General features: G+C 41.5%; 1 protein-coding gene and 1 long non-coding RNA gene across 4 annotated transcripts in view; one reads left to right on the plus strand and one right to left on the minus strand.

Moving 5' to 3' along the window:
- LOC125486915 overlaps positions 1-24,652 on the minus strand; it is a 46,145-nt gene extending 21,493 nt beyond the window's left edge. The window contains exons 1-2 of one of the 2 annotated variants that reach the window (XR_007265515.1): positions 24,357-24,652; positions 6,595-6,699 (exon numbers count right to left, since the gene is read on the minus strand). This is a non-coding gene — a long non-coding RNA (uncharacterized LOC125486915). Of the gene's footprint in view, positions 1-6,594; positions 6,703-24,356 lie in introns of both variants that reach the window. The other variant, XR_007265512.1, reaches the window with a different exon arrangement.
- A 59-nt stretch (positions 24,653-24,711) lies between these two features.
- The window catches only part of erp44 (endoplasmic reticulum protein 44), a 94,038-nt gene continuing 91,427 nt past the window's right edge, over positions 24,712-27,322 (plus strand). Inside the window, exon 1 of one of the 2 annotated variants that reach the window (XM_048616458.1) lies at positions 24,712-24,904. In XM_048616458.1, the coding sequence (XP_048472415.1) occupies positions 24,839-24,904 (66 nt within the window). In that variant the 5' untranslated portion in view covers positions 24,712-24,838. The remainder of the gene's footprint in view (positions 24,905-27,322) is intronic. The other variant, XM_048616461.1, reaches the window with a different exon arrangement.

The following is a 27,322-nucleotide window of genomic DNA, read 5'->3' on the forward strand; positions in this document are numbered from 1 at the left end:
CTCCTGCATACATCAGAAATTGTCTCCTTTAGCTTTATATGTTTCCAATCTATATCAAAGTAATCAAGGTCTCTTAAACATACTATTTCCTTTTTTCAGAACCTGTCATTGCAATCTGATGACAAATTCTCTCATCTATTACCATCTTGCCATTTGGATTTCTATACAAAACTCCCAATGAGGCATTCTGATCCTGACTCCAAGGAGAAAGGAACTGACAAAGAATAACAGACACAAAACAGAATAGAGAAGGCGGCAAGCTGGCAATTTTACTCTGTTATGATTTTACTTATTTTTAAAACAGTTCAAGTTTAGAAACAAACAGATAGGTATGAAATATGAAAACTGGATGAAAATAGAAGGACTCTGGCCTATCATGATATGCCTTGGATGAGCAGGTAGGTAGAAGATGTAGTTGGGTTCAGCGCTGGTGGTGGCAAAGCAGTGGCAGAATGGGCATCATGGCAACATGGGCAGAGAAGGCGGCATTTACAGTCGGTGCATAGATCACTGAAAGTTGCCACCCAGGCTGATAGCGTTGTTAAGAAGGCGTACAGTATGTTAGGTTTTATTGGTAGAGGGATTGAGTTTCGGAGCCATGAGGTCATGTTGCAGCTGTACAAAACTCTGGTGCAGCCGCACTTGGAGTATTGCGTACAGTTCTGGTCACCGCATTATAGGAAGGATGTGGAAGCATTGGAAAGGGTGCAGAGGAGATTTACCAGGATGTTGCCTGGTATGGAGGGAAGGTCTTATGAGGAAAGGCTGAGGGTCTTGAGGCTGTTTTCGTTAGAGAGAAGAAGGTTAAGAGGTGACTTGATAGAGACATACAAGATGATCAGAGGATTAGATAGGGTGGACAGTGGGAGCCTTTTTCCTCGGATGGTGATGGCTAGCACGAGGGGACATAGCTTTAAATTGAGGGGTGATAGATATAGGACAGATGTCAGAGGTAGGTTCTTTACTCAGAGAGTAGTAAGGGCGTGGAATGCCTTGCCTGCAAAAATAGTTGACTCACCAACTTTAAGGGCATTTAAATGGTCATTGGATAAACATATGGATGATAATAGAATAGTGTAGGTTAGATGGGCTTCAGATTGGTTTCACAGGTCGGCACAACATCGAGGGCCGAAGGGCCTGTACTGTGCTGTAATGTTCTCTGTTCTATGTTCTATGTGTTGGAATTGAAGATGTTGGGCTTCAGCTGTGGCAATGCGGTGGGGCTGAATTGGTACTCCTGGAATGGACTGTGATGTGGGGGTGTTGATGGGCCCACAGCCAATTGTGGAGAACTACTCCGATGCCAAGCAGAGGACAAGAAGTAGGGGAAGGTGAATTCTGTTTTTACTTATCTTTCAGTATAATATCTTAATTTCAGTCATATATCTTAATATTTTCTGTCAGTCAAAATGGCACCAATGCAAGGCAACATATTACACGTTTCAATGTATTTATTTGTTAAATACAATTGACAACAAATCATTCAATTCAATTCAAATTTGAAGTTAGTAACAGATGAATAAGGCGGAAGCCCATTCACAAGGAGAAGTTTTTTTAGTAATTAGAGTATTGGGCATTGAGAAGGTAAAACAACAGGGAACATAATTTGATTGGAGAAGTACAAACAGTTAATAAAGGGAATGGGAAATAAGTTACTATGGACAACCTTTTCTCCATAACATATATCCCAAATGGAACTTAGTGATATTGGTGAGTCATTGCCCCACAATACAAGTTACGGTCCCCACCGCTTTCTACATGAGTGGAGAAATAGAAACAAACTAAAACCTATGGTGAGAGACACAAATGAAAGAGAAAAAAAGCAGGAAAGATAGTGAATCAACTAGGCTGAGGAAAAATACACAAGAGTGGGACTATTATTTCTGACTTATCATGTAATCATATGGATTTTTTTTTCTTTATTCATTAATGGGATGAGGGCATCGCTGGCAAGGCAGCATTTATTGCCCATCCCTAATTACTCAGAGGGCAATTCAGAGTCAACCGCATTACCATCAGTCTGGAGTCACATGTAGGCCAGACCAGGTGAGGATGGCAGTTTCCTTCCCTAAAGGAAAAAACCAGATGGGTTTTTCCAACAATCGACAGTGGATTCATGGTCATCATTAGATTCTTAATTCCAGATATTTTTTATTGAATTCAAATCTACCATGGCGGGGTTTGAACCCGGGTCCCCAGAATGTTATCTGGGTCTCTGGATTAACAGTCCAGTGATAATACCATTAGGCCATCACCTCCCTATTAAAATGCTGTTCTTGAAAGCATATCTCTTACTTCCTAAAATACTCACTTTTTTCCCCATCATTTATACCCGTAATTCTTCTGGTCACTTTAATACTCCCTTCCTTTAATGGTGTACTTCTTATATTTACTTTTTATTCGCCCAGTTTTCCCATGAGACTTTTTTAAAATTCACTCATAGGATGTGGGTATCACCTCAGCCAGCATTTATTGCTCATCACGAGTTGCCCTTGGGAAGTGGTGGTGAGCTGCCTTCAGGTTACTGCTGCTGTCCATGTGCTATAGGTAGAGTCACAATGCCATCAGGCAGCGAATTCCAGGATTTTTTACCCAGTGACGGTGACATCAATATATTTCCAAGTCAGGATGGTGAGTAGCTTAGAGGCGAACTTGCAAGTAGTAGCGTTCCCATGTACCTGCTGCCCTTGTCCTTCTAGATGGAAGTGGTCATGGGCTGCACTCACCCAGAAAAGCAGTGCATATTCCATCATACTTCAGACCTATGTCTTGAAGATGGTGGACAAGCTTTGGGGAGTCAGGTGAGCTACTCACTGCAGTATTTCTAATCTCTGACTTGCTCCTGTAGCCACTGTGTTTATGTGGTGAATCCATGTCAATTTCTGGTCAATGGTAACATCCATGATGTTTTTAGTGGGGGAATTCAGTGATGGCAATGTAATTGAATGTTGAGGGATGGTAGTTAGATTGTGTCCAATTGGAGATGGTCATTGCATGGCATTTGTATAGTACAAATGGCTGTGGTTAGCACTGCTGCCACACAGCGCCAGGGACCTGGGTTTGATTCCAGCCTCTGATGACTGTTTGTGTGAAGTTTGCACATTCTCCCCGCTTTTTTGTGGGTTTCCTCTGGGTACTCCAGTTTCCTCCCACAGTCCAAAGATGTCCATGTTAGGTGGATTGGCCATGCTAAATTGCCAATAGTGTCCAGGGATGCGCAGGCTTGATGGGTTAGATATGGGAAATGCACGGTTACAGGGAGAGGGTGGGTCTTGGCGGGATGCTGTTTGGAAAGTCAGCGTGAACTTGACAGGCTGAATGGCCTGCTTCCACACGCTAGGGATTCTATGATTCTATGAATGTTAGTTTCCACTTTTCAGCCTAAACTTGGATATTATCCAGATCTTGTTGCATTTGGATATGCACTGCTTCAATATCTGAGGTGCTGTGAATGGTGCTGAATCATTGGCGAACATCCCCACTTCTGACCTTAGGATGGAGGGAAGGTCATTGATGGAGTAGCTGAAGATAGTTGGGTCTAGGATATTAACCTAAGGCACTCCTGCAGAGATGTCCTGGAGCTGAAATGACTGACATCCAATCATCTGTCTATGTGCCTGGTATGATTCCAACCAGTGGAGAGTTTTCTCTCGATTCCTACTGACTCCAGTTTTTCTGGGGATCCTTGATGCAACACATAGTTAAATGTGCCTTGATATCAATGGCTGTCACTATCACTTCACCTCTGGAATTCAGTTCTTTTGTCCATGTTTGAAGCAAAACTGTACTGAGGTCAGGAGCCGAACGGTCCTGTGGGACCCAAACAGGGTATCACTGAGTAGGTTATTGCTGAGCAGGTGCTAATTGATAGCACTGTGAATGACACCTTTTCCATCACTGTTCTGATGATCGAGAGTAGACTGATGGGGGTGGTAGGTGGGTTGAATTTGTCCCACTTTTTGTGTACAGAACATAGCTGGGCAACTTTCCATATTGCCAAGTAGATGGCAGAGTTGTCATTGCATTGGAACAGCTTGGCTAGGTAAGCTGCATGTGCTGCAGCACAAGTCTTTGGTACTATTGCCAGAATGATGTCAGAGCCCATAACCCTTGCAATATCCAGTGTTTCTTGATATCATGTGGAGTGAATCAAATTAACTGAAGACTGGCATCTATGATGCTGGGACCTCTGGAGGAGGCCAAGATAGATCATGCACTTGTACTTCTGCCTGAAGACTGTTGCAAATACTTTAGCCTTACATTTTGCACTGGTGTACTGGTATATTTTCACTTTAAATAACTAGTTATAACAACTCCTAAACCACCCAAGTTACCTGAATCAAAATATATTACAAAGACATTTAGACATTTTTTTCCACATGTGTACACTGCTTATATATACCTGTTCAATGCCACAACTTTAATAGCAAATTATAATTATGAGATTAAAACAGATTGATTAACACAGTTAAATGCAGGAGTGAAGATGTTGCTAAGGTCTCTGCATTAGAAAGACAGGTACAGAAAAGAAAGCAGGAATTATTAAAAGAAAAGGGTAAGGAAACTGAATGTAAGATTCACTACATCTACGGTGCATTTCGCCTTTCCAAACAGTTCCCCATGTGGACAGGCACACAGAATTCATCCAAAACTTAGAAGTTTATAAAATAATGAGAGGCATAGATAAGGTAAATAGCAAGGATCTTTTCCCTGGAATGGAGCGTTCAAAACTAGACGGCATATTTTTAAGGTGAGAGAAGAAAGATTTAAAAAGGCCAAGAGGGACGACCTTTTTTTTTTTTTTTTACACAGAGTGGTTCGTATGTGGAATGAACTGCCAGAGGAAGTGGTAGATGCAGGTACAGTCACAATATTTAAAATACATTTGAGTAAGTACAAGTACATGAACAGGAAAGATTTGGAGGAATTTCCATGCTATATGACTTTATAACTCTACAACCAAAAGTCAAATACAAAAGCAAAACATGGCAGAAGCTGGAAGTCTAAGATAAAATCAGAAAATGCTTGAAAAGCTCAACTGGTCTGACAAAAGTTTCAACAAGAAAAAGTTAGTGTCTTAGGTTGATGATCTATCATCAACCATTCTGTTGGAAGGTTATCAACTTGAAACGTTAAATGTTTCTCTCTCCACAGGTATCACCACTGCTGTTAAGTACTCCAAACAAAGCTCAAAGAAAGGAAGCTACATGTACATCCAGATTCAGAGTTCACATAATTATTCCCATTATGTAACCCTCCGAAGTATTTGAACACAGGGAGACCACATGTTGCACTGTCTCGTTAATGCATCATAATGCAATTATCAGTACAGGAGTAGATCAATATGGTTTTGAGGTAAGTAGTTGAAAGTCACAGGTTTAATCTCTTCTTCATTCTATACTCATTCACAGGATGACAGAGTCGTTGGCGAGGCAGCATTCATTGCCCATCCCTAATTTTGATATCATTTATTTGTGCAGTAGGAATTGTACTTTTAGTAAGATTTTCCTTCAGTCTTTTCAATGTTTTGATTGGAGATGGGAAGAAGTGCTTAATAGAGATTTACTCTCTCTTAAGTAAGTTATTACAAATTATAATGACTTGAATTGTTCTAAGATTACAAGATAAAAAAGTATACTTGTTAACCTTTAGAGTATTTTATTCCCCTAAAGAAGTACACAATACAAATTGACTTACTGCAAAATAGCAAAGATCTGATCATGGTTCCATAGCTTAAACATGAAACTGCAATATTCTTTATTTCTCAGACGTTAATGAAATTGCTGTTTATTTCTATTTTAAGTGCAATATCAATGGACAGGACGTTTCGGATGGCAGGGTTTCCCGCTCTGTCACTCACCAAGTTTTGGCAGGAATCACGGCAGCCTTACAGCTATTTAATACTTCATTGCACTTCCATTTGTCACTCTGACAAAAGTCCTGCCTCAGAGAGCTGCCTGCCAATGTGACTCACAAGCAGCTCTGTGATGTCTGCAGCAGTGACCTGGACTGTGAATACAAGCAGTTCCCAAATTCAAAGTCCAACAGTCCAGGGATCCGGTAAGTGCAGAGGTATCACAGTGGGGTGGAGAGGTGAGGCCTTGGGGTAGCGATCTTGATGGTGAAGCTGGAAGGGAAGGAGATTCTGGATGTGGAAAGGGAGCCTGTGAAGGAATCACCCTACCCCGTTTGTAGGCCCAAGGCCTGAACAGGTTATCATGCCTGTTTTCCTCTGCCCCAAACTCCTCCCAGAGCTTCAAATATTTAGGATGGGAGGGGCACTTAAGGGTCTCAACTGGGGTGAGAGTGGGCAGATGTGTCTGGTCTTTCCCGACACCATAAAACTACTGACAGGTTCGGGGTGTGTATGATGGTCACCTGGGAACTTCTATGGACCCTGCTGCCTGCAAGCTCACCAGCGCGGCCTGTCAACTTCTATCCTACACCTCCAAACATGGAGTTCAGTAAGACAGAACAAAAATGAGCATTGGGACCCTCAGTCATGTTCACAGTCTTCTGTGAAGCACTTAAAAACAAAAGTGCATTCATTATACAATGATATTAAAAAAAGGTAGAGGTAAATGATGGACTTACCATGATTGGTAGACTTTGTCTCTCATTCCTTGTCCAACTGAAAACATTTGGAGGTTTAATATTTGCATGGAAGACATCATTAATTATCTCTTAAACGAATCATTTCTTCTGAAAGGCAAAAGAAGTGGCCTGTGTCAGTTCTTTGAAAGTAAATAAATCTTAAAATCTAAAGACAAAGAAAAATTCAACTTCAAATTGGAAAAATAAAAAACAATAAATATGTTGAAGAACAGATTGTAAAAAACAAATATAAAAAGCAACAACTGTGCTCTTTAATGGCAGCATCCAGCATGTTAAACTGTGATTGCAAAACTAATTTTTCCTTCAGTGTTTTGCAATCAGTTCATATACTGCACACGTGAGATAAATATAGTGTAAAGCTACATAGCTATATGCTATTAGCTAGACTGCAGCATCTGTGATATTAGATCATATGGGATTAGGACCTGATTGAAGGTTCTCATTAAGTCCAGGTCAACTATTATATAATGATGTAGAGGTGCCAGTGTCAGACTGGGGTGCACAAGGTCAGACAACACCAGTTCATAGTCCTTCAGGTTTATTTGAAATCACAAGGTTTTGGAGCATTGCCCCTTCGTCAGGTGAAATGAGAGGGAAGCACCCAGGCACAGAACTTATAGGCAGGGAGAACAATGGGCAGAGAGATCAAATATTATACAAATGGTGTGTGGGGACAGGCTGAATAATAGGTCTCTGCAAGTGATCAAAATGTCATACAGTGTGAGTAAAGTATCAACAGCTGAAATAACAAGCTAAGGGATGACCTATAATCCGATTAAATGAGGCAGAGAGGTAATTACAAAAAATTAAAAGTAAGGTGGTGCTGGAGACAAACCAAATGACTGGAATAACGTAACAGGTATAAGAGTCGTGTGCCGAGGGTCTAACCACAATTGATAAGTAATGCAAAACCGTACAAACTAATCAAAGTAGACAGATCATAACAATTTATCAAGGTGATGGTGTCAAAACAGGACAGTAAGGAAGGTTTTACAGATACAGAACAGTATGTAGTGCAAATGAACCCAAAATCACAGTTGAGGCCGTCTTCATGGGTATGGAACTCGGCTATCAGTTTCTGCTCAGCGATTCTGCATTGTTGTGTACCTCAAAGGCTGCCTTGGAGGAGGCTTACCCGAAGATCAGAGGCTGAATGTCCTTGACTACTGAAGTGTTCCGCGACTGGGAGGGAACATTCCTGTCTGGCAATTGGTGCACTGTGTCCATTCATTCGTTGTCATGGCATTTGCATGATCTCACCAATATACCATACCTTGGGGCATCCTTCTCTGCAGCATATGAGATACACAACATTGGCCGAGTCACGTGAGTATCTGCTGTGCATGTGGTGGGCGGTGTTCCCACACATGATGGCAGTATCCAAGGCGGCCTTTGAGATACACAATAACGCAGAATCGCCAAGCAGAAATGGATAGCCAAGTTCCATACCCATGGCCTCAACCGTCATCTTGGGTTCACGTTGCGTTAAGTGACCCCACCACACTGTTCTGTATCTGTAAAATCTTCCTTACTGTCCTGTTTTGATCCAACCACCTTGATAAATTGTAATGATCTCTCTACCTTAATTAGTTCTTACAGTTTTGGATTACTTATCACTTTGGTTAGTCCCTCAGCATGTGACTCTTGTACCTATTACGTTATTTCAGTCATTTGGTTTGTCTCCAACACCACCTTATTTTTAATTTTTTGTAATTGACTCTCTGCCTCATTTAATCTGATTATAGGTCATCCCTTCGCTTATTATTCAGCTGTTGACACTTTGCACACACCGTCTGACACTCTTGATCACTGCAGAGACCTATTATTTGGCCTGTCCACTCGCACCACTTGTATGATTTTTTGATCTCTCTGCCTATAAATTCTGTGCCTGTGTGCTTCCCTCTCACTTCACCTGACAAAGGGCCAATGGTCCGAAAGCTTAATGATTTCAACTAAACTTGTTGGACTATAACCTGGTGTTGTCTAACTTCTGACCTTTACCACTATATAATGTAGATTTAAAAATGTTTGACTGTCTGTTGCACTAGCATGGGGTCCCATCCTTAACTGTCTAAAGCTAAGAAACTGTTCATGGTATTCGTACATTGTCTAGAAAGAGAAGGGAGCTAGGCGCATGAGGCCAAAATTGCTCTCAACCATATAGGGTAATCAGTTAATATCCTATTTTCAATTCAACCAATTGGTTAGTCTGCTCCTGACCCACTTGTCTTAAAATGACTGTTAAAAGTGAAATAAGGAAATAATTTAAAAAACGCACATAAGCAGTTAGGGTCTAGAATGCTCTGCCAGAATGTGTGTTGGAAGCAGCTTAACTCAATACAATCATTTGGGAATTACACAGTTATTTGAAAAGGAACACCATGCAGCTAATGAAGGAAAGGCTGGAGAATGCACAAAGTGAGATACTCCTTTGGAAAGATGGTGCAGGCAGAATAGACTGAATAGCCTCCTTGTGGTTGAATTCTAGCACGAAGAAAGGGTGGGATGGGTTTGAGATAACACGGTGTAGAGCTGGATGAACACAGCAGGCAAAGCAGCATCAGAAGAGCAGGAAAGCTGACGTTTCGGGTCGAGACCCTTCTTCAGAAATGGGGGTGGGGAAGGGGATTTTGAAATAAATAGGGAGAGGGGGGAGGCGGATAGAAGATGGATAAAGGAGAAGATAGGTGGAGAGGAGACAGACAGGTCAAAGAGGCGGGGTTGGAGCCAGTAAAGGTTTATGTAGGTGGGGAGTTAGGGAGGGGATAGGTCGGTCCAGGGAGGACGGACAGGTCAAGGAGGCGGGATGAGGCTAGTAGGTAGGAGGTGGGGGTGGGGCTTGAGGTGGGAGGAAGTGAGTAGTTCTACCAGAACGCAGATTGAGCTATGGTGAGCTGGCTATGGCTGCGTAAGTCATAGGGAGGCGGGGACGAGCTGGGCTGGTTTTGGGATGCGGTTGGGGGAGGGGAGATTTTGAAGCTTGTGAAGTCCACATTGATACCTTGGGCTGCAGGGTTCCCAAGCGAAATATGAGATGCTGTTCCTGCAGCTTTCGGGTGGCATCATTGTGGCAATGCAGGAGGCCCAGGACGGACATGTCGTCCAAGGAGTGGGAGGGGGAGTTGAAATGGTTTGCGACTGGGAGGTGCAGTTGTTTGTTGTGAACTGAGCGTAGGTATTCCGCAAAGCGGTCCCCAAGCCTCCGCTTGGTTTCCCCGATGTAGAGGAGGCCACAACGGGAACAGCGGATACAGTATACCACATTAGCAGATGTGCAGGTGAACATCTGTTTGATGTGGAAGGTCTTCTTAGGGCCTGGGATGGGGGTGAGGTGTAGGGGCAGGTGTAGCACTTGCTCCGGTTGCAGGGAAAAGTGCCGGGTGTGGTGGGGCTGGAGGGGAGTGTGGAGCTGACAAGGGAGTCATGGAGAGAGTGGTCCCTCCAGAAAGCAGATAAGGGTGGGGAGGGAAAAATGTCTTTGGTAGTGGGGTCAGATTGCAGATGGCGCAAATGTCAGAGGATGATGCGTTGGATGCAGAGGTTGGTGGGGTGATACATGAGGACGAGGGGGATTCTGTTTTGGTTGTTATTGCGGGGAGAGGGTGTGAGGGATGAGTTGCGGGAAATGCGAGAGACACGGTCGAGGGCATTTTCGACCACTGTGGAGAGGAAGTTGCTGTCCTTGAAAAACGAGGACATCTGGGATGTTCGGGAGTGGAATGCCTCAACTCGGGAGCAGGTGCGGCAGAGGCGAAGGAATTGGAAATAGGGGATGGCCTTTTTGCAGGAAGGTGGGTGAGAGGAGGTGTACTCTAGGTATCTGTGGGAGTTGGTAGGCTTGAAATGGATATCGGTTTCCAGGTGGATGCCAGAGATGGAGACAGAGAGGTCCAGGAAGGAGAGAGAGGTATCAGAGATGGGTTTGAGTCAGCTATCCAAGTTTGTAACATCTGAACCCCAATTGACTTACTGGTTTTACAGAGCTGGAACAGAAATGGCAGCCAATCCATTCTTTCACGGAGGGTTGGTAAATTAAACATTTTAATGAGGTTGCTGGTAGTCTCCAATTTGACCTGTTTTTCCAGTTTTACAGCATTATTTCCCAGACTACGGGTGTCAACGATAATGCTATACCTAACACTTACGCAGCCATAGCCAGCTCACCATAGTTCAATCTGGGTTCTGGTAGAACTACTCACTTCCAAATCTCATTCCAGCCTTGATCCAAATGTTTTTTTTTCTTTTACTGTTTGTTTAGGTGGCAGCATGTTTGTTTAGGGGGCAGCACGGTGGCTCAGTAGTTAGCTCTGCTGCCTCACAACATCAGAGTCCCGGGTTCGATTCTACCCTCGGGTGACTGTTTGGAATTTGCACGCTCTCTCTGTGTCTGCATGGGTTTCCTCCAGATGCTCCGGTTTCCTCTCTCAGTCCAAAGATGTGAAGACTAGGTGGATTGGCCATGCTAAATTGCCCGTAGTGTTCAGGGATGAGTGGTATAGGGGAATGCATTCTGGGTGGGATGCTCTGAGGGTTGGTGTGGACTTGTTGGGCCAAAGGGCCTGTTTCCACACTGTAGGGATTCTATGACCTATGATCTATGATCAAACGTGAACAAGAGCTGAGGTCCAGAGGTGAGTGAAAGTGACTGCACTTTGAACAAGTGGAGCACCAAGAAGCCCTCATAAAACTGAAGTTAATACCAATCAAGGGAATACTGTCCAATGGTTGGAGTCATAATTAATACAAAGGAAAACAGTTATGCTTGTTGGCTGTCAATTTCTTGGCTTTCAGGCCATCACTGGAGGAGTTTCTCAAGGAAGGATCCTAGCCTTAACGGTCTTCAGCTAACTCATCAATAAACTTCCATTCATAAGGTCAGAAATGGGCATGTCCTCAACTGATTGAACAGTGTTCAGTTCCACTGTAAATTGCTGTTACTAAAAGTAACATTCAGCCATGACTAACTTATCATTGTTCTCAAGCGTTTCCACCATCTACCACGCAAAAGTCAAGAATGCAACAGAAGTCTCCATTTGCTGAGCTGAGTTGCAGTCTGAGGAATACGCAGGGAATGCCACACTATTAAGGACAAAGCAGCCCGCTACATCAGCATCGTATTCATCACCTTCAACATTCAACACCTGTCTCCACACCCACTGTCAGCACACCCTATTACAATGCAAGGTAGTATCACATTGAAACAAGGTTCAGCTTTTTGAAGTAACTGGCAGAAGGTCCAGTTCACTCATGCCTCCTGTGCTCATTAATGTATTTGACTCATCGTCCACCAACACCTTTACTTAGACATTTCATTCTCAGGTTCAAATATCACTGTGCTCTCACCCTATCTGAGCTTGACCGTGAGAGCACCTGGTATCCACTTAACTTGGAAGTGTCACCATTGTATACTTTCAGAATGCAGACATGCTAGCACAGTGCTATGTCTAAAGTGCACCATGTCTGACAATGGCAGGATCAAATTATACATTGCAGTCAAATTATTGGGTGTAATTTATCCTTTAAAGGGAGCAACTTAAAATTTAATAGAACTATTTTATCTTTTTATCTTTCAGTTGTTCTGAATGACTTCCTGGTTGTGATGCTATAATAAGAGCTTGTTTTGCAACATCTTCCTCTGGATTTTTATTTGGAAAATGAAACCATTCATTATCTTGTCCTCAAACAAAGAACCAGGAACTCAAAATGTGAGGACTACAGCATTGAAAGATATGCTATGGGAGCTATTAAGCACGTTGATGGAGGAATAACATTCCGGTTTGTAGAATGCCAGGTAGAAGGAAGTGAGAGTTTAAAACATACACTGGAAGTCAACATTTGTTCCTTTCCAGGACCGCAGGCCAACGACAGATGGGCTATGAACCGACAAAAGGTTGTGGATAGTAGGGGCAAAAAGGAAGAAGCTGGAAATGTCTGAAGTCTCTTAACACTTAATAGTGACAGACACTTCAGAGTGACAAGGCCTTGTAAAGAATATTGTGGCAATTTAATCCATGATCTTGTACACCCTTGTCCCCACCACAACCCTAGCAGTACAAACAGTTTTTGTGGCTATTATGATATTCCTGTTCATGAGACATTGTGTTGTGCAAATTGGCTGTGCCATTTCCTACAACAATGACTACACTTCAAAACAACTTCATTAGCTACATGCCGATGTTTGGAAGGCATCATGTAAATGCAAATCTAACTTGTCCAATGATTCAGACCAAACTATAGTGTTCACAGTCATAGCATACTATCTGATAGAAAATAGAGTTTCCAACGTAAATCCTTTCAATGATTTAAAAAAAACTTTATCCACCTCGAGAACATCACATATCATCCCAAACTTAGCCCATCTACCACTGAAACTCTCATACATGCTGTTAACAATTCTACCCCAACTAGTACAATGATCTCTCTATTTGCCTCCTACCATTGAGCCTCAAGAAGCTCCAGAACATTGCTCCCAATAGCCTACTGCACATAAAGTGACTCCTAGTTCTCAAAGCTTCCAAATTAAATTTATTCTCTGTCTTTTAAGTATCAAACATGGCTCAGTGGCAGCACCTTGTGGATCAGATTATTGTGACTCCAATAACACATGAATCAATGGCACATAATCGAGGTGAAACTCCCGATTAAATATTGAGAATGTTCCATTGTCAAAGCAGGCATCTTTTTGGACGAGACATTCAGTTAAGGGCTAACTACTCTCTCTGCTGGATTTGAAAGATTTCAATGGCATAATTTCAAAAAAGAACATTGGAGTTTCTTTCCAGTGTCTTAGCCAACATTTACCCTTCAATTAATAATTTAAAAACCAAATTCTCTCATCATTATCACATTTCTATGTGAGAGTTCTTGCTGTGTGCAAGTGGTTGCTGTAATTTCATTACAGCAAAACAAAAAAAATTCATCCTTTTTCCCCTTTAAACGTTTCTATGTCCTCATCTCACATAACTGGTTAGCCTGTCCGTCTTCATGATTTCTCTCTGCTCCTAACACATTATCTTAGCCAAATTCTTCATACTTCTAATTTACTTTGCTGTCTTCCTCTTGAATGTCCTTTTTCTGCTGCTACCTCTCCAAAATGCTTTCTCTAAACTCATCTGCCCCTCAAATTTCCTGTTCATATTTAAATCTGCCCTCCAAGCAATTTTTTTAGTAACCCTTTGCAATCTGGCTCTTTGGCTCTGCATTTATTTCCTCATGCCTTGTAGCATAGTTTTACATTAAGGGAAGTATATGATCGTTGTTAGAACAAATAAGTCAGGAAAACGATAAAAATAGGTGGGAGAATTGGTGAATAGGCTTAAACTGAGTGGCAATGATATTTTGGTAGATATGATGCACCTCTAAGGCAGAGAAGAAGGTGAGGTGTCAGTGCGGAGAACTGACTTGAGGAGTAAGGGAAGTGGAACTGGAATCAACACCCATGCTGGCACCAGTGTGGCAGAACACACAGCCACACAGCATATATTCAATTTGAGAAATAAATCATTGTTGACTAGTCAGGCTCTTGATCAAACATGGTTATCGTTCTATTGTTTGTGACTAGCTAAGCAAACCTTTTTGCATCCCATAAAGAACAGGATCTTTCTCCTTCTGGCAACTGATCCATCCATATTAACCGAAGTGACAATACATGCTAAATCTTGCAAAATGTCTGTTGATCTGTCTTGAAAACTTTACTTGCTCAATATCCACAAATTCTTGATGGAAGAGAATTCCAGATTTCTATTACTCCATGTGTCTTTCAAGGTCCAACTTTAATTTTATGATAGTGCCTCCTCCTTCAAGGGCTTAGAGCTCCCAATATCTACCATTTTGAATTCCTTCAACATTTTAAATACCTTCTTTGGATCACTTTCAAACATAAGGAAATACGAATGACATTTACACAATCTGTCCTCAAGACATAATTCTTTGAGCTTCAGGATTGTGCTGAAATGAGGTGCAATAGAGTCCTTTCTATGAGCCAGAAGTTAGGGGTTTAAGTCTCACTCTAAGACTTGATAGCCAAGGAAGATGCATTTTTAATACAATCAAACTGGTTGAGTATCATATTTTAAGTCGTACACAAAATTCCTAGCCAACCATGTAAGCCTCTGTCATCACTATTCATAATTCCAGGCTACAACATGCATGTAAAAAAGTATGTTTCTGCTGCAACGCAGACCCTTGGGGGCTGGTTGGTTGGACATTCAATGTGAATCAGATTGGTGCCAACAGCATGTGGTTCAATCTGCCCTCTGACTGAGGTGGACTAGCACCTACTTCTTGTCCTGTCCATGCTGGAGGTCAGGGCACTGAGGGTCAGACCTGCTTTGGGCAAAGAACTCATGAAGAAGACTGCCATGCTGGAGATTATGTCACATTCCAAGGCCAAAACATGTTTCCTGAGGTGGTGTTGAGAATAGTACACAATACAACAAACTGCCTAATTAATCCAACTCCAAAACAATGTAACAAAGTTACCTCCAATTCCATATACTTTTAAGTTTTATTCAAATCAGCTAAGCAGACCTCACCTACCCTTTACAAAACCATGTCAATGATCAGGTTGTGCATGTCGAAGCGCTGAGTAATATGGAACGTCTTGATGCACTCCACTAATTTTCCCCACAAGTGATGTTACATTGACAGGATTTTGATTTTCTCATTTCCCCTTCCCTAGTTACATTAAAAAAGGGAGTGACAGTCACAGCTTTCCACTCCAGGAACAATATTTCTGAATCTAGAGTGCTTTGGAAAGCAATGACAAACAAAGCTGTAATTTCCTGACATTTTTTCTTAATATCTAGGGTGGAAGTTGTCAGATTCAAGAGTTTTGCTTATCTCAAATCCTTTAATGTTCTCTAATACTTTTTTCTCCAAAAGCTTATCTTAAATCTTTAAAATTCTTCCCTTGGTTTATTTTTTAGATTTCTACGTACTGCTGGTATTTTGTCCTCCTCTTCAATCTTAAGGAGCCATGTTCCACGAAGGACCATAGACATTTCTCAATGTTGGAGAGAGACAGTGGTTATGTATAGCTTAGGGTAAACAGCCCACACATAGTGCAAGATGAGGAGACAGCCCTCCATGAACTACCACAATCAATACAATGATTGAACACCCACTGCTGGCTTTACTCTAGCTAACCGAGTTGACCGACCCATGGTGAAAACTGATATAAAGTACTGATTTAACAATCCTGCTGTACTTTTTTTGAAACCTACTTTTGTATCAACTCATAAGCCACCCCAGTGTGTGGAAATGTTCTGGCAATCATCAAACAGGTTTCCTCTATAGGTTAAATCCCTTGTGTCCTACTCAGGAGAGTATAAGATCCTGGAGTGGAGTTTTATAAAGAACTTGTGATTCTTAAGCAAGCACCATCCTACAACCCCTGCAAATGAGTGGGCTCCAGGTGTATGGGCTCCTACCCTTCCTCTGATTTCAGTCTGAAGGTTGAAAAAGAGAGATGCTGATGCTAGTAAAGTTTGTACCCCCAAAATTCTGCCAGCTACGCAGCCAAAAGAAACAAATGAAGGCCCAATAAACTCCACAGATATTTGAGATATATCCTTGACATCACATGGAATGAGCAAGTCAGCAATAAAGCAGATCTTTCTACGACACATGTGCCAAAAGTAAAGTAGTTCTCATCAAGCAGAGAAGGCTGCACTAGCTTCAACATACGCAAAAGATGGAAGATGGCCACATTCCCAAAGTTGTGTTATGCAGAGGGACACTCTGTGCCAAGTGACCTATAGGGTGCCCAAGGCTGTGATTCAAGGTTATGTCAAAATAAACATGAAAGACCTCAACATCAATCACAAAAGCAGGAAACTCCAATCAACAATTGATACAAAATCGCAAAATTGGTGCAGTGCAGTAACGTAGAACACAAAACAGTACAGCACAAGAACAGAGATAGTAGGAACTGCAGATGCTGGAGAATCTGAGATAACAAGGTGTAGAGCTGAATGAACACAGCAGGCCAAGCAGCATCGGAGGAGCAGGAAGGCTGACGTTTCGGGCCTAAACCCTTCTTCAGGAATATTCTGAAATATTCATTTCTGAAGAAGAGTCTAGGCCCGAAACGTCAGCCTTCCTGCTACTCATAAAACTGCGCTCTTTTGTTCTTAATCCTTTCACAATGGGAATATTTCTCCCTATTTACTCTGTCTAGACCACTCATGATTTTGAATACTTCCATCACATCACCATTCAACCAACTTTTTGCCAAGGAGAAGAGACCCAGCTTCTCTAATTTACCTTAAATAGAACCATTCTCGTAAACCACTTCCTTTACATTCTTTCTAAAGTGCAGTGCCCAGAACAGGATGTAATACTCCCAATGATGGCAAACTAGGGTCTTAAGAAAGTTCAATATAGCCTTACTCTTGTAATCAATGCCACTATTAATATAAAGCAGATGCCAGCCCTGCAAACAGAGTGTCAACAGAGATCATCCCAAAGTACCAGCAAGGGACAGACTTTGCCTTTCCAGAATCGGCTAGTTCATCTAGTTCAAAGGTATTATGACCCACGTAGTAAAGTGTGCTGATTCCTAAGCCCCATTACTCATTGGGTCATTACAAAATTAATGATTTAATCAATGTACACAAAGCCCCCAATTCACCTGTCTAGTGGAATAAGGTTAACAGAAAACACTGAGCAGGTTCCTGTACTTGACAAGAACTTGCACTCGTTACAAATAGTTTTGGTTACGTGTGGCTAGAACCTATGAACTATAAACATTTATCTCTACTAGTTGAAACTCTAACACCATTTTAAAATGCCAATACAGAGACATATAGGCAAAAAGAAACAAAATGGCTAGAAGAACAAAATTCTGGGGAAATAAAGTTCAATAGCACCAGTCCACAGCACTGATGAGATGTTCTTTCTGCTTCACAAGACCTTCTCTTCTCTAATCTCCTTCTCCTTATTCTTTCACTTCGCCATACACAACTGGTTACATTAGCAAAAACCGTCAGCTATCTGTTGCTAGATGAATCTTACTCTGCATACACACCCCAGTACCCAGCATCTTACCTCTCTGCAACCACTGCTTGCAAAGTAACAGTGTAAGCACAACTCACAATGAGTACCAGTTACCTTTGCTTGTTTTGAAAAGTGCAGCAATTCCTTCACAGTCCTTGGTCTTAAAACAGTCCTTTTCTCATTTTAGTCCACAAACAAAATAAAAGAAAAAGATGCAGTCTTTACAAAGGAAATGCAGCGAGATTCATCTAACCTCTCAAAACTTCTGAAGCTGTAATCTCTTGCAAATGGAAGGATGCCAATCATTATAGTATCACCTACATCCATCTTTATTAGATTCACATTTCCCTCACCATTCACATGCTCTTTCTTTTGAGCTGTTAACGTTCCTTCCATTCTTGATCTTCCCTTTATGAGCATGTATGATTTTCTTTTAAAACTTTTCTTGAAAACATCTTGTCCACTTCCATGTTTCCCTTCATTTGTGAAAATCTCTCCTTGCAGCCAAATTCACTATCTCACCTCATTTGCTTAAAAGCTGAGAGTATGCAGTTGTCTTTGAGAAAGATACACTGGTTTTGTAATTACAACAAATACCTGTTTCAATACTTCATCCTGTCACTCTAAGTGTGCCCAATAACAGTTCAACTACTTTGTGACCAGTTACATATCATTGATTTGAAATTTGCCTTAGTTATAGACAAAGAGTTAAACATCATGGAAACCGACTCTTCAGTCAAACCAGTCCATGCCGACGTAATTCCAAACTAAACTTGTCCCACCTGCCTTTACTTGGCCCATATCCCTCCAAACACTTCTTATTCATGTACTTATCTAAATGTTTTTTAAACATTCTGACTGTACTCGCATCCACCACTTGCTCTAGAAGTTCATTCCAAACACGAACCACTCTCTGCATAAAAAAGTGGCTTCTCCTGCCTTTTTAAAATCTTTCTCCTCTCACCTTAAAAATATGCCCCGCTGTCTTAAAAAACCCCATCCTAGGGAATAGACACCTGCCATTCACCTCATATATACTCCACAGATTTTATAAACCTCTATAAAGGTCACCTCTCAACCTCCTTTGTTCCAGTGAAAAAACTCACAGCCTATCCAGCCACTCCTTATAATTCAAACATTCCATTCCCATCAACATCCTGGTAAATATCTTTTGAACTCTCTCTTGCTTAATAATGTCCCTCCTGCAACAAGTCGACCAGAACTGCACACATACTCAAGAAGAGCCCTCACCAACGTCCTGTACAATCTCAATATGATGTCCCAACTCCTTTACTCAAAGGTCTGAGCAACGAAAGCAAGCATGCCTAAAGATTTCTTAACTACCCTATCTATATGTGATGCAAACTTCAAAGAATTACGTATCTGAACCCCTAGGTCTCGCTTTTCTACAACCCCCTAGGTCTCGCTTTTCTACAACACTGCCCAAGGCCAACTTTTAACTGTATAAGTCTTGCCTTTGTTTGTTTTACCAAAATGCAATATCTTACAATTATCCAAATTAAAATCCATCTGCCATTCTTTAGCCCATTGACCCAAATGATCAAGATATCTTTGTAATCTTAGATAATCATCTTTACTGTCCACTATATCACCAATCTTGGTGTCATCCGCAAACTTACTAACCATGCTTTCTATATTCCCATCTAAATCATTAGTAGAAATGACCAACAAAAGTGCACCCAGCACTGATCCCTGTTGAACACCGCTGGTCACAGATCTCCAGTCCGAAAAACAACCCTCCACCATTACACTCTGTCTCCTGCTGTTAAGCCAATTTTGTAACCAATTGGCAAGCTCACGCTGAATTTCATGTGGTCTAGCTTTACTAATTAGTTCACCATGCATAACATTGTGAAAGTCCAAGTAAACAATGTCTATCGCTCTGTCCTCAGCAATCTTCCCAGTTACTTCCTCAAAAAATTCAATCAAGGTTGTGAGACATGATTTCCCTCGCACAAAACCATGCTGACTATTTCTGATCATTCATTGACTCTCCAAATGCACATAAATCCTATCTTTCAGAATCACTCTCAACAACTTACCCACCAAAGTCAGACTCACAGGTCTATAGTTTCCAGGCTTCTTTAATAAAGGCACAACATTAGCCATCCTCCAGTCTTTCGACATTTCACCTGTATTTATAGATGCTACAAATATTTCTTAAGGGGGGCTTGCGATTTCCTTCTTAATTTCCAACAAAGTCCTGGGTCACACTGGATCAGGTCCTGGAGATTTATCCACCTTTATATTTTCTAAGACTTCTATCATTTCCTCTTCTGTAATGTGAACTGTTTTCAAAATATCAATATTTATTTCTGAGTTCTCTAGCCTCCACTTCTTTCTCCGCACTAAAAATTGATGTGAATTATTTATACGGGAAATATGTGAAATCTGATATCTCTCCCATCTCCTGAGGTACAACACAAAGATGACCTTTTTGACCGTTAAGGAGCCCTACTCTCTCTCTGTTAAAGTACTTGTAGAATCTCTTTCAATTTTCCTGAATCATATTGGTCAAGGCCATCACATTTCCTCCCCTTGCCTTCCTGATCTCCCTCTTAAGAATGCCCCTACACTCTTTATATTGTCTAAGAGATTCATTTGAATCCTATTGTCCACATCTAATATATGACTTTCTTTTATTTTTGACTAGAACTTCAATATCTTTATTCATCTATTGTTCTTGAAGCCTACCAGCCTTACCTTTCACTCTAACTGGAACATAATGACTCTGAACTCTCAATATCATACTTTTGAAAGCCTCCCATTTATCAAAAGTCCCTTTACCTATGTACAGTCTACTCCAATCAATTTTGAATGTTCTTGTCTCATTTCATTAAAATTTGTCCTACCCCAATTAAAAACTTTAATTTTTGTGGAAAGCTTATCCTTTTCCATACCTATTTTAAAACAAATAGAACTACGATCACTAGACCCAATGTGTTCCCCTACTATCACTTCAGTCACTTCCCCTATCTTATTGCTCAAAAGAAAGTCTAGTTTTGCTCTTTCTCTAGTAGAAGCAAGCACATATTGATAAAGAAAATTTTCTTGAACACATTTAACAAATTCTTCACCGTCCAAACCTGTAAACACCATGGTAGTCCCAGTCAAAATGCTTCGAAAATTAAAATCACACACTATTACAACCTTATTATTCTTACATATCTCTCTACATATTTGTTCCTCTATTTCCCTCTGACTATTGGAAGGTCTACAGAACAACCCCATCAAGGTGATCATTCCTTTCTAATTTCTAATTTCAACCCATATATTTTCACTGGACAATTTTTCAGAAATATCGTCGTTAGTTACAAAAGTAATGTTTCTCTTACTCAAAAACACAACTCTGTCTCCTCTTTTGCCTCTTTGCCCGTCCTTCCTATAGCATTTGAAACCTGGAACATTGAGCTGCCAGTTCTTTCCATCAAGTTTCTATAAAAGCTATGATGTCCCAATCCCATGTTCCCTCATCTTGATGATTTTCTTGGAAATTCATCTTGGCATAATTATTTTCCAGAGCTTGTTTAGGCTTATAATAGTGCACTGCACTCATCCAAGGCCATTCTCAACAGAAGGCCCATTCATTTCCATGTAACATCTTTTGGCTCTCCACTCCTGATGGAGATGACCAGGTCGATGAGTGGATAGCTGAGTATCTCATGAGCTAAGCCAGGCATTTTAGATGGAGGCCAAGAGGATAAAGATACATAAGCATTGAAAAATCATAAGACTGACAGGTCTAACCTTCTAATCAACAGAATGGTACTCCTCTGAAATCGGAATATCCATGGTCCAAATAAGATACAAAATGTTTGGGATTCTGAACCTGACAGAGTCATCAAGAGGCTGGATCCAGGTGACCACACCTAAGTTGTTAAACCAGCAGCTAGAGGGTAGTATCTGAAAATAGTTCACAGAGGCCAAATGTCTGGTGGATGATGTGGAGACAAACAGCTCACTCAGCCATATTGTGGAATCTGAAGTACTGGTGCATGATGTCTCTAGTAAAGCACATGTTGATTAGTGATGAGGAATCAGAGTGACCAGTGTGCTGTGAATCCATGGAGCTGAATCCATGGGCAGGGAGATCTACTCCAGCCCTGGAGCAAGGAAGATCTGTCAGCTGAAACAATAAGTCCTGACCAACCTAGACCCCAACCTGGGTGATCCACCACAGAGCCCGGATGCCATGAAAACTCTTTGTACAGACAAGAGGCTGAGAAGATTCTCTTGAGAAAATGTTACATATCACCCAAATACTTAGCACTGATGGAAGAATAAAGTATTGCTACTAACATGGACCCAAAAATTCTGACCATTATTGTGCAATTAAACTTGCTGATCACATAACTGCTTCACAAACAGTCCCACTATATTGTGTGTAGCTGCCATGATGGCGAGTCTCAATTCAGTAAGTGTATGATAGGGCATCCAGCAACAGGTAGCAAAGTGAGGGAGAGCATTAAGCAGGGAAACTTGAGCAGTTGAGTGGACATCCTCTGAGGAAAGGATGTTTTCATTTAAAAAAGGCCTCACAGAAAGTGGGAGAGACTGAAAAGCATTTCCTGAATGAGATGTGAACTACAAGTTTAGTTCCATGTAAATACTTTGCTTTCTTAGTTCTTGTTTTCCTTCATGTTTGTAAACACTTGTGCCAGAGGAATAAAACATCTCTGCTCATGATCTTCGGCTCATGCGCATGTTTAAATACTATGTCACACCAACATTATTTGATGATTACAATTTGAAAGGTGTTTCCTTCTTACCATTACTGTTAACTTGTCACTAAATCAAATAGTTTAACATGACATTCATCCCTGGCAATTTTGATATTACTCCAGCAAACTGTTCTGAATAGATTGTCTAAAATCACATCAAATAAATCGTATATGGATAGAAGATTAGCTGACTGGCAGAAGGCAGAGACTAGGGATATTTTTCAGGATGGCAGGAGGTTATTAGTGGAGTTCCACAGGGGTCTGTGTTGAGACAATAACGATTCATGTTATACATTAACAATCTGGATGAAAGAACTGAGGCATTGTTGCTAAGTTTGCAGATTACACAAAGATAGGTGCAGGGACAGGTAGCATTCAGAGAGAAGGAAGGCTGCAGAAAAACTTAGACAGGCTATGAGAGTGGACAAAGCAGTGATGGATGGAATACGATGTTGTAAAGTGTGAGGTCGTGCACTTTGCTAGGAAGAATAGGGATGTAAACTATTTTCTTAATGGGTGAAAGCTTTGGAAATCTGAAGCCCAAAGAGATTTGAGAGTCCCAGTTCATGATTCTCTTAAGGTTAATGTGCAGGTTCACCTGGCATTCAGGAAGACAAATATAGTTAGCTTTCATTTTGAAAAGGCTAGAATACAACAGTAGGGCTGTAGTGCTGAGGCTAAGGCTCTGGTCAGACCGCGTTTAGAATATTGTGCGCCGTTTTGGTCCCCATATCTAAGGAAGTTTTTGCTGTGTTGGAGGATGTCTAGAGAACGTTTATAAGAATGACTTGGGATGAAGGGCTTGTCATATGAGGAGTCTGGGCTTGTACTTAATGCAGTTTAGAAGGATGAGGGCAGATCTCATTGAAACTTACAGACTACTGAGAGGCCAGGATAGAGAGGACATGGATAAGATTTTTCACTAGTAGGAGAGACTAGGACCAAGAGCACTGCCTCAGAATGAAAGGATAATCTTTTAGAACTGAGATGAGAAGGAAATTCTTCAACCAGAGAATGGTTAATCTGTGGAAATCATTGCCGCAGAGGGTTGCGGAGGCCAAGTGATTGAATGAATTTAAGACAGAGATCGATAGGTTCTTGATTGGTAAGCAGATCAAGGGTTGGGGGAAAGAGGGTAGGAAATTGGGGTTGAGAAACATATGAGCTATGATTGAATAGTGGACCAGACTCAATGAGCTGAATGGCCTAATTCTTCTCCTATCTTTTGGTCTTAAGGTATGTGTGGTGTGCCTGAAAACAGTAGCTAATTTGGACAAAATACAGGGCAATCTACCTCAGTTTCTTTAAATTGTGCAATAGAATATTAAGCATTCATCTGACAACCCTAGTTGCAAAATGGCATTTCCAACAACACAGCATTCTCTTGGTTCTTCATAGCACTAATCAATCAAGATTTTGCACTCAACTTAATTCCCAAATAAGTCTAAAACTACAACTTTCTGATTTGGAAAATATTACTCTTACCAAATCAAATTGTTATTTGAATGTACATGTTACGTTTAGAAATTCAAAACCAATCAAGCAATTTTCACCAAGTGTCTGAGATAACAAGGTGTAGAGCTGGATGAACACAGCAGGCCGAGCAGCATCAGAGGAGCAGGCTGCTCGGCCTGCTGTGTTCATTCAGCTCTACACCCTGTTATCTCAGATTCTCCAGCATCTGCAGTTCCTGCTATCTCTTCACCAAGTGTTTGTGGTTTGTACTTGTCCTCATATTCTAGTCCCATCGAACTATTAAGTTTAAGAATGTTTGGCATGTTAAACATATTATCATTCCATCGATATGACTATATCCAGAAACAAATAACTGTACTTTTCTCCTTAGCCAAATATAACAATTTACCAACTTTATGCTACGCATCTTTTGAACACCAAAAGCGCGAACTATGTTACAAGCTCTTTTCACTTTCGAATTAAACAATTAAAAAGCTTTCATTTATGATCATTATCTCACAAGTTCAATAGTTGGACTGTGTTTACCTACAGTTGCCGAAAGGCCCGGGGGAGAAAAAACCAGGAGAAAAGTTTTCAACTTCGAGCTCTTTTCATTTTACTCCTTCATTTGTCTAACAACATAGACAACTTCCCTCGTCAGTGTCCGGGAGGAAAAAATAGAATCAAGGCGTTAATCTCCCTCCAGCAATTAATTAAAATATTATTTTATTTACAACAAATTACACATTTCCAAACTCCACTCTCCAGCGCCGGCCGAATACTGCATGCTGGTCCCTGTAGTCTCTCTGCTCCAGATGCTGCTCTCAAACAGGTCGTGGCGTTGGGGGCAGTGAAACTACAACTCCCGGGATGCTGTGCGGTAGCGCAGGAAGTGTTTGTGCATTGTTTCCTCATCCCGTCTCGAAGCAGCGGGTTGTGGTTCCGGAGGTGGCCTGCGGTGTAAGTGGAGCAGAGAGGGGAGAAGCAGTGTGGAGCCCGGCCGACCAGTCCACTCACTCACCACTACCATGAAATCTACAACGCCTCTGCAACACTTTCACTCCATTCGGCACATCATCATCCTCCTGCTGCTGGTGAGTGCCTCGTTCCTTTACTGACTTTTGGTTCAATCTGTGTAATCGGAGCGAGCCCCCGCCCCCGCCGTTTAAAGCCGGTTGGAGAAGGAGGGGAGAGCGGGTCCGCTACAGTCTGAAGGTGGGCCGGGGTGTGTGTTTGGGAGGTGGGGAGAGGCCCTGTCTGTACCGCCGCTCTCTGAACTGCGGCCCAAGGCCGTTACCCCCCCCAAGGGGCTCGCCTTGCCGCTGGGCTTTTGACTAAGACAAAATAAAATGGAGTTTAACGGGCGTTTGCTCGCCTTGGTTTATACAGTTTAGCGCCGTCTTGTTCCGTATTTTCTATTCATTTAGCCGGTTTCATCTCCCGGACCTGCCTCCTCCGTCCGATGTATGTGTGTCCGCTTTTCATAGGCGGAGAGTTCAGACCCGGCACCCGGAAATGGAGAGTGTGCATTGCTGCTCCTTAATCCATCCAAAACCAAACCCGGCCCAGCAGATAAACACTTTCGTTTCATTTAAATAACCTGATTATAATGCAACAGCAAATAATTTAATTTACATCTGGCCTTTTACTGAGACAAAACGTTCAGGAAATCCCCACCTGACAGTAATCTGAAAAAAATGAACTCCGGACTAATGAAGGGGATATTAGAGAGACGACTAGCAGTTTGGTAGGGGAAAGAAAAATTCCAGTGAGTAGGGGCCCGACCAGGCAGCCACCAACGGTCCACCATTTGTACGAGAGGCGAGAGATCGATGAGCGGAGGTTTCTGGCAGAGCTGGGGGAGGTTATCGAGATAAGAGGCACGACTGTTAGGAGATTTAAACACGAGGATATTGATTTTTATATATGAGGCGTTGGAGGACGAGGAGCCAGGCTGACTACTGGAGATTATGGAAGGTGGAGAAGAGGAGTTTTGGAACAGTTATACGAAGGAAACAAAAATGTGGATTAAGATTTCATTCTTTCGCATGGCCTGAGATAGAGATAGAAGTCTTTGTGATGGTCAGTCAGAAGCTCAACACAGATATAACAGGACAATGAAATTGCAAACAATCTAGTTGATTCTGAGCTATTTGGGGGAAAGGGTACATGACAACAGCGGCAAAGGTATAAAGTTTCTAACAGGACAGATGATTGCAGTTTCATGTTTGTATCTCAGATATATTGAGGAAATCAGATACAATAAAGGCTTTCAATTCCAACAAATCCTAGTTGTAGTGGAAGATCTGTATTCCAGATCCTAACTAATCTTTTCAGTACGCTATAAAGCTTCAACATCTATCATACCTGGGCAATTGTGCAATTTGTATGTTATGTCTACAACACAGGACAGTCTGGCTAATTATCAGCTCATTATACGAGTTATAATTTCCTTCAAAATGATGGAAGGAGTTGTCAACAGTGCTGTGAAGTGGTGCCTGATGATTAAGCATCAGTGAAAGCACGTTATCAATTTAAGTTCTGCTGGAACCGCTTGTCTGCAGACTTCATTGTAGCACAAGTCCAAATATAGTCACAAGCTGAATACCAGAGGTGAAGGCAGAATGACTGCCTTTGATATCAATGCCTGAAGAATGCAAATGATTACTAGAAAAGGTGGCAAAATTGGGAACAGTGAAAAACACTCTAGTAGCTGGGTGTCATACTGGCACAAGAGAAAATAGTTGTTGAAGACAGCCATCTATCTTGAAGTCAGAACACAGCTTCAGGAATTCCTCAGGACAGCATTACACACAAACTACCATTCAGCACTTAATCAAAAACTTTTTCTCCATCACTAACAGTGGTCAGCTCCAAGATGCTGCTTTCAGAGCATCTCTCAAAACCACATTCACTGTGTTCATGTGCATGCTGGATACCATGCTGACTTTGAGTTAAATTGTTCCTTTGGCGCTTTTTAAAAACTTGGAGCTACACACCTATTAGTATTGTGAGAGCATCTTTAATACACAAATTGCAATTGTTCAAGAAGGCAAGCTGCTATCATGTTCTTTAAAAAGAAAGTCATCAGTAATGCAGGTCTGTAAGTTACGGCCATATCTGAAGAATGAATTCAAAAATACTTATAGCTCATTCAAGACTGGAAGTCAGGCATGCAATCAAATAATGACTGTAGGAGCCATCAAGAAAGTTGGAGCAGTGGAACCCTGGTCTTATTAGTGGACATTTGAAAGATGGCCCAAATGCTGCCAAGGGGTGCCATGCAGATGAGGACATCAATAATTCCCAGAAATTACAGGATAATGTTAAAGCTTGGGGCCGTTATCATGAAACGGATGATTGCACAGGTATCAGTGAGAGAGGTGTTAAAATTTGAGGAATTTTTAGTGAGGCAAAAGGAGAAGAAAAAAATCCGCTCAGATTTGTCAGCCGTAAAACTGAATAAAACAAGGGCTGTCGTGGCCCAGAGATAGTGTCCACACCTTTGAGCC

This window comes from Rhincodon typus, chromosome 2 (genome assembly GCF_021869965.1).
Source record: "Rhincodon typus isolate 14 chromosome 2, sRhiTyp1.1, whole genome shotgun sequence".
Taxonomy (NCBI): Eukaryota; Metazoa; Chordata; class Chondrichthyes; order Orectolobiformes; family Rhincodontidae; genus Rhincodon; species Rhincodon typus.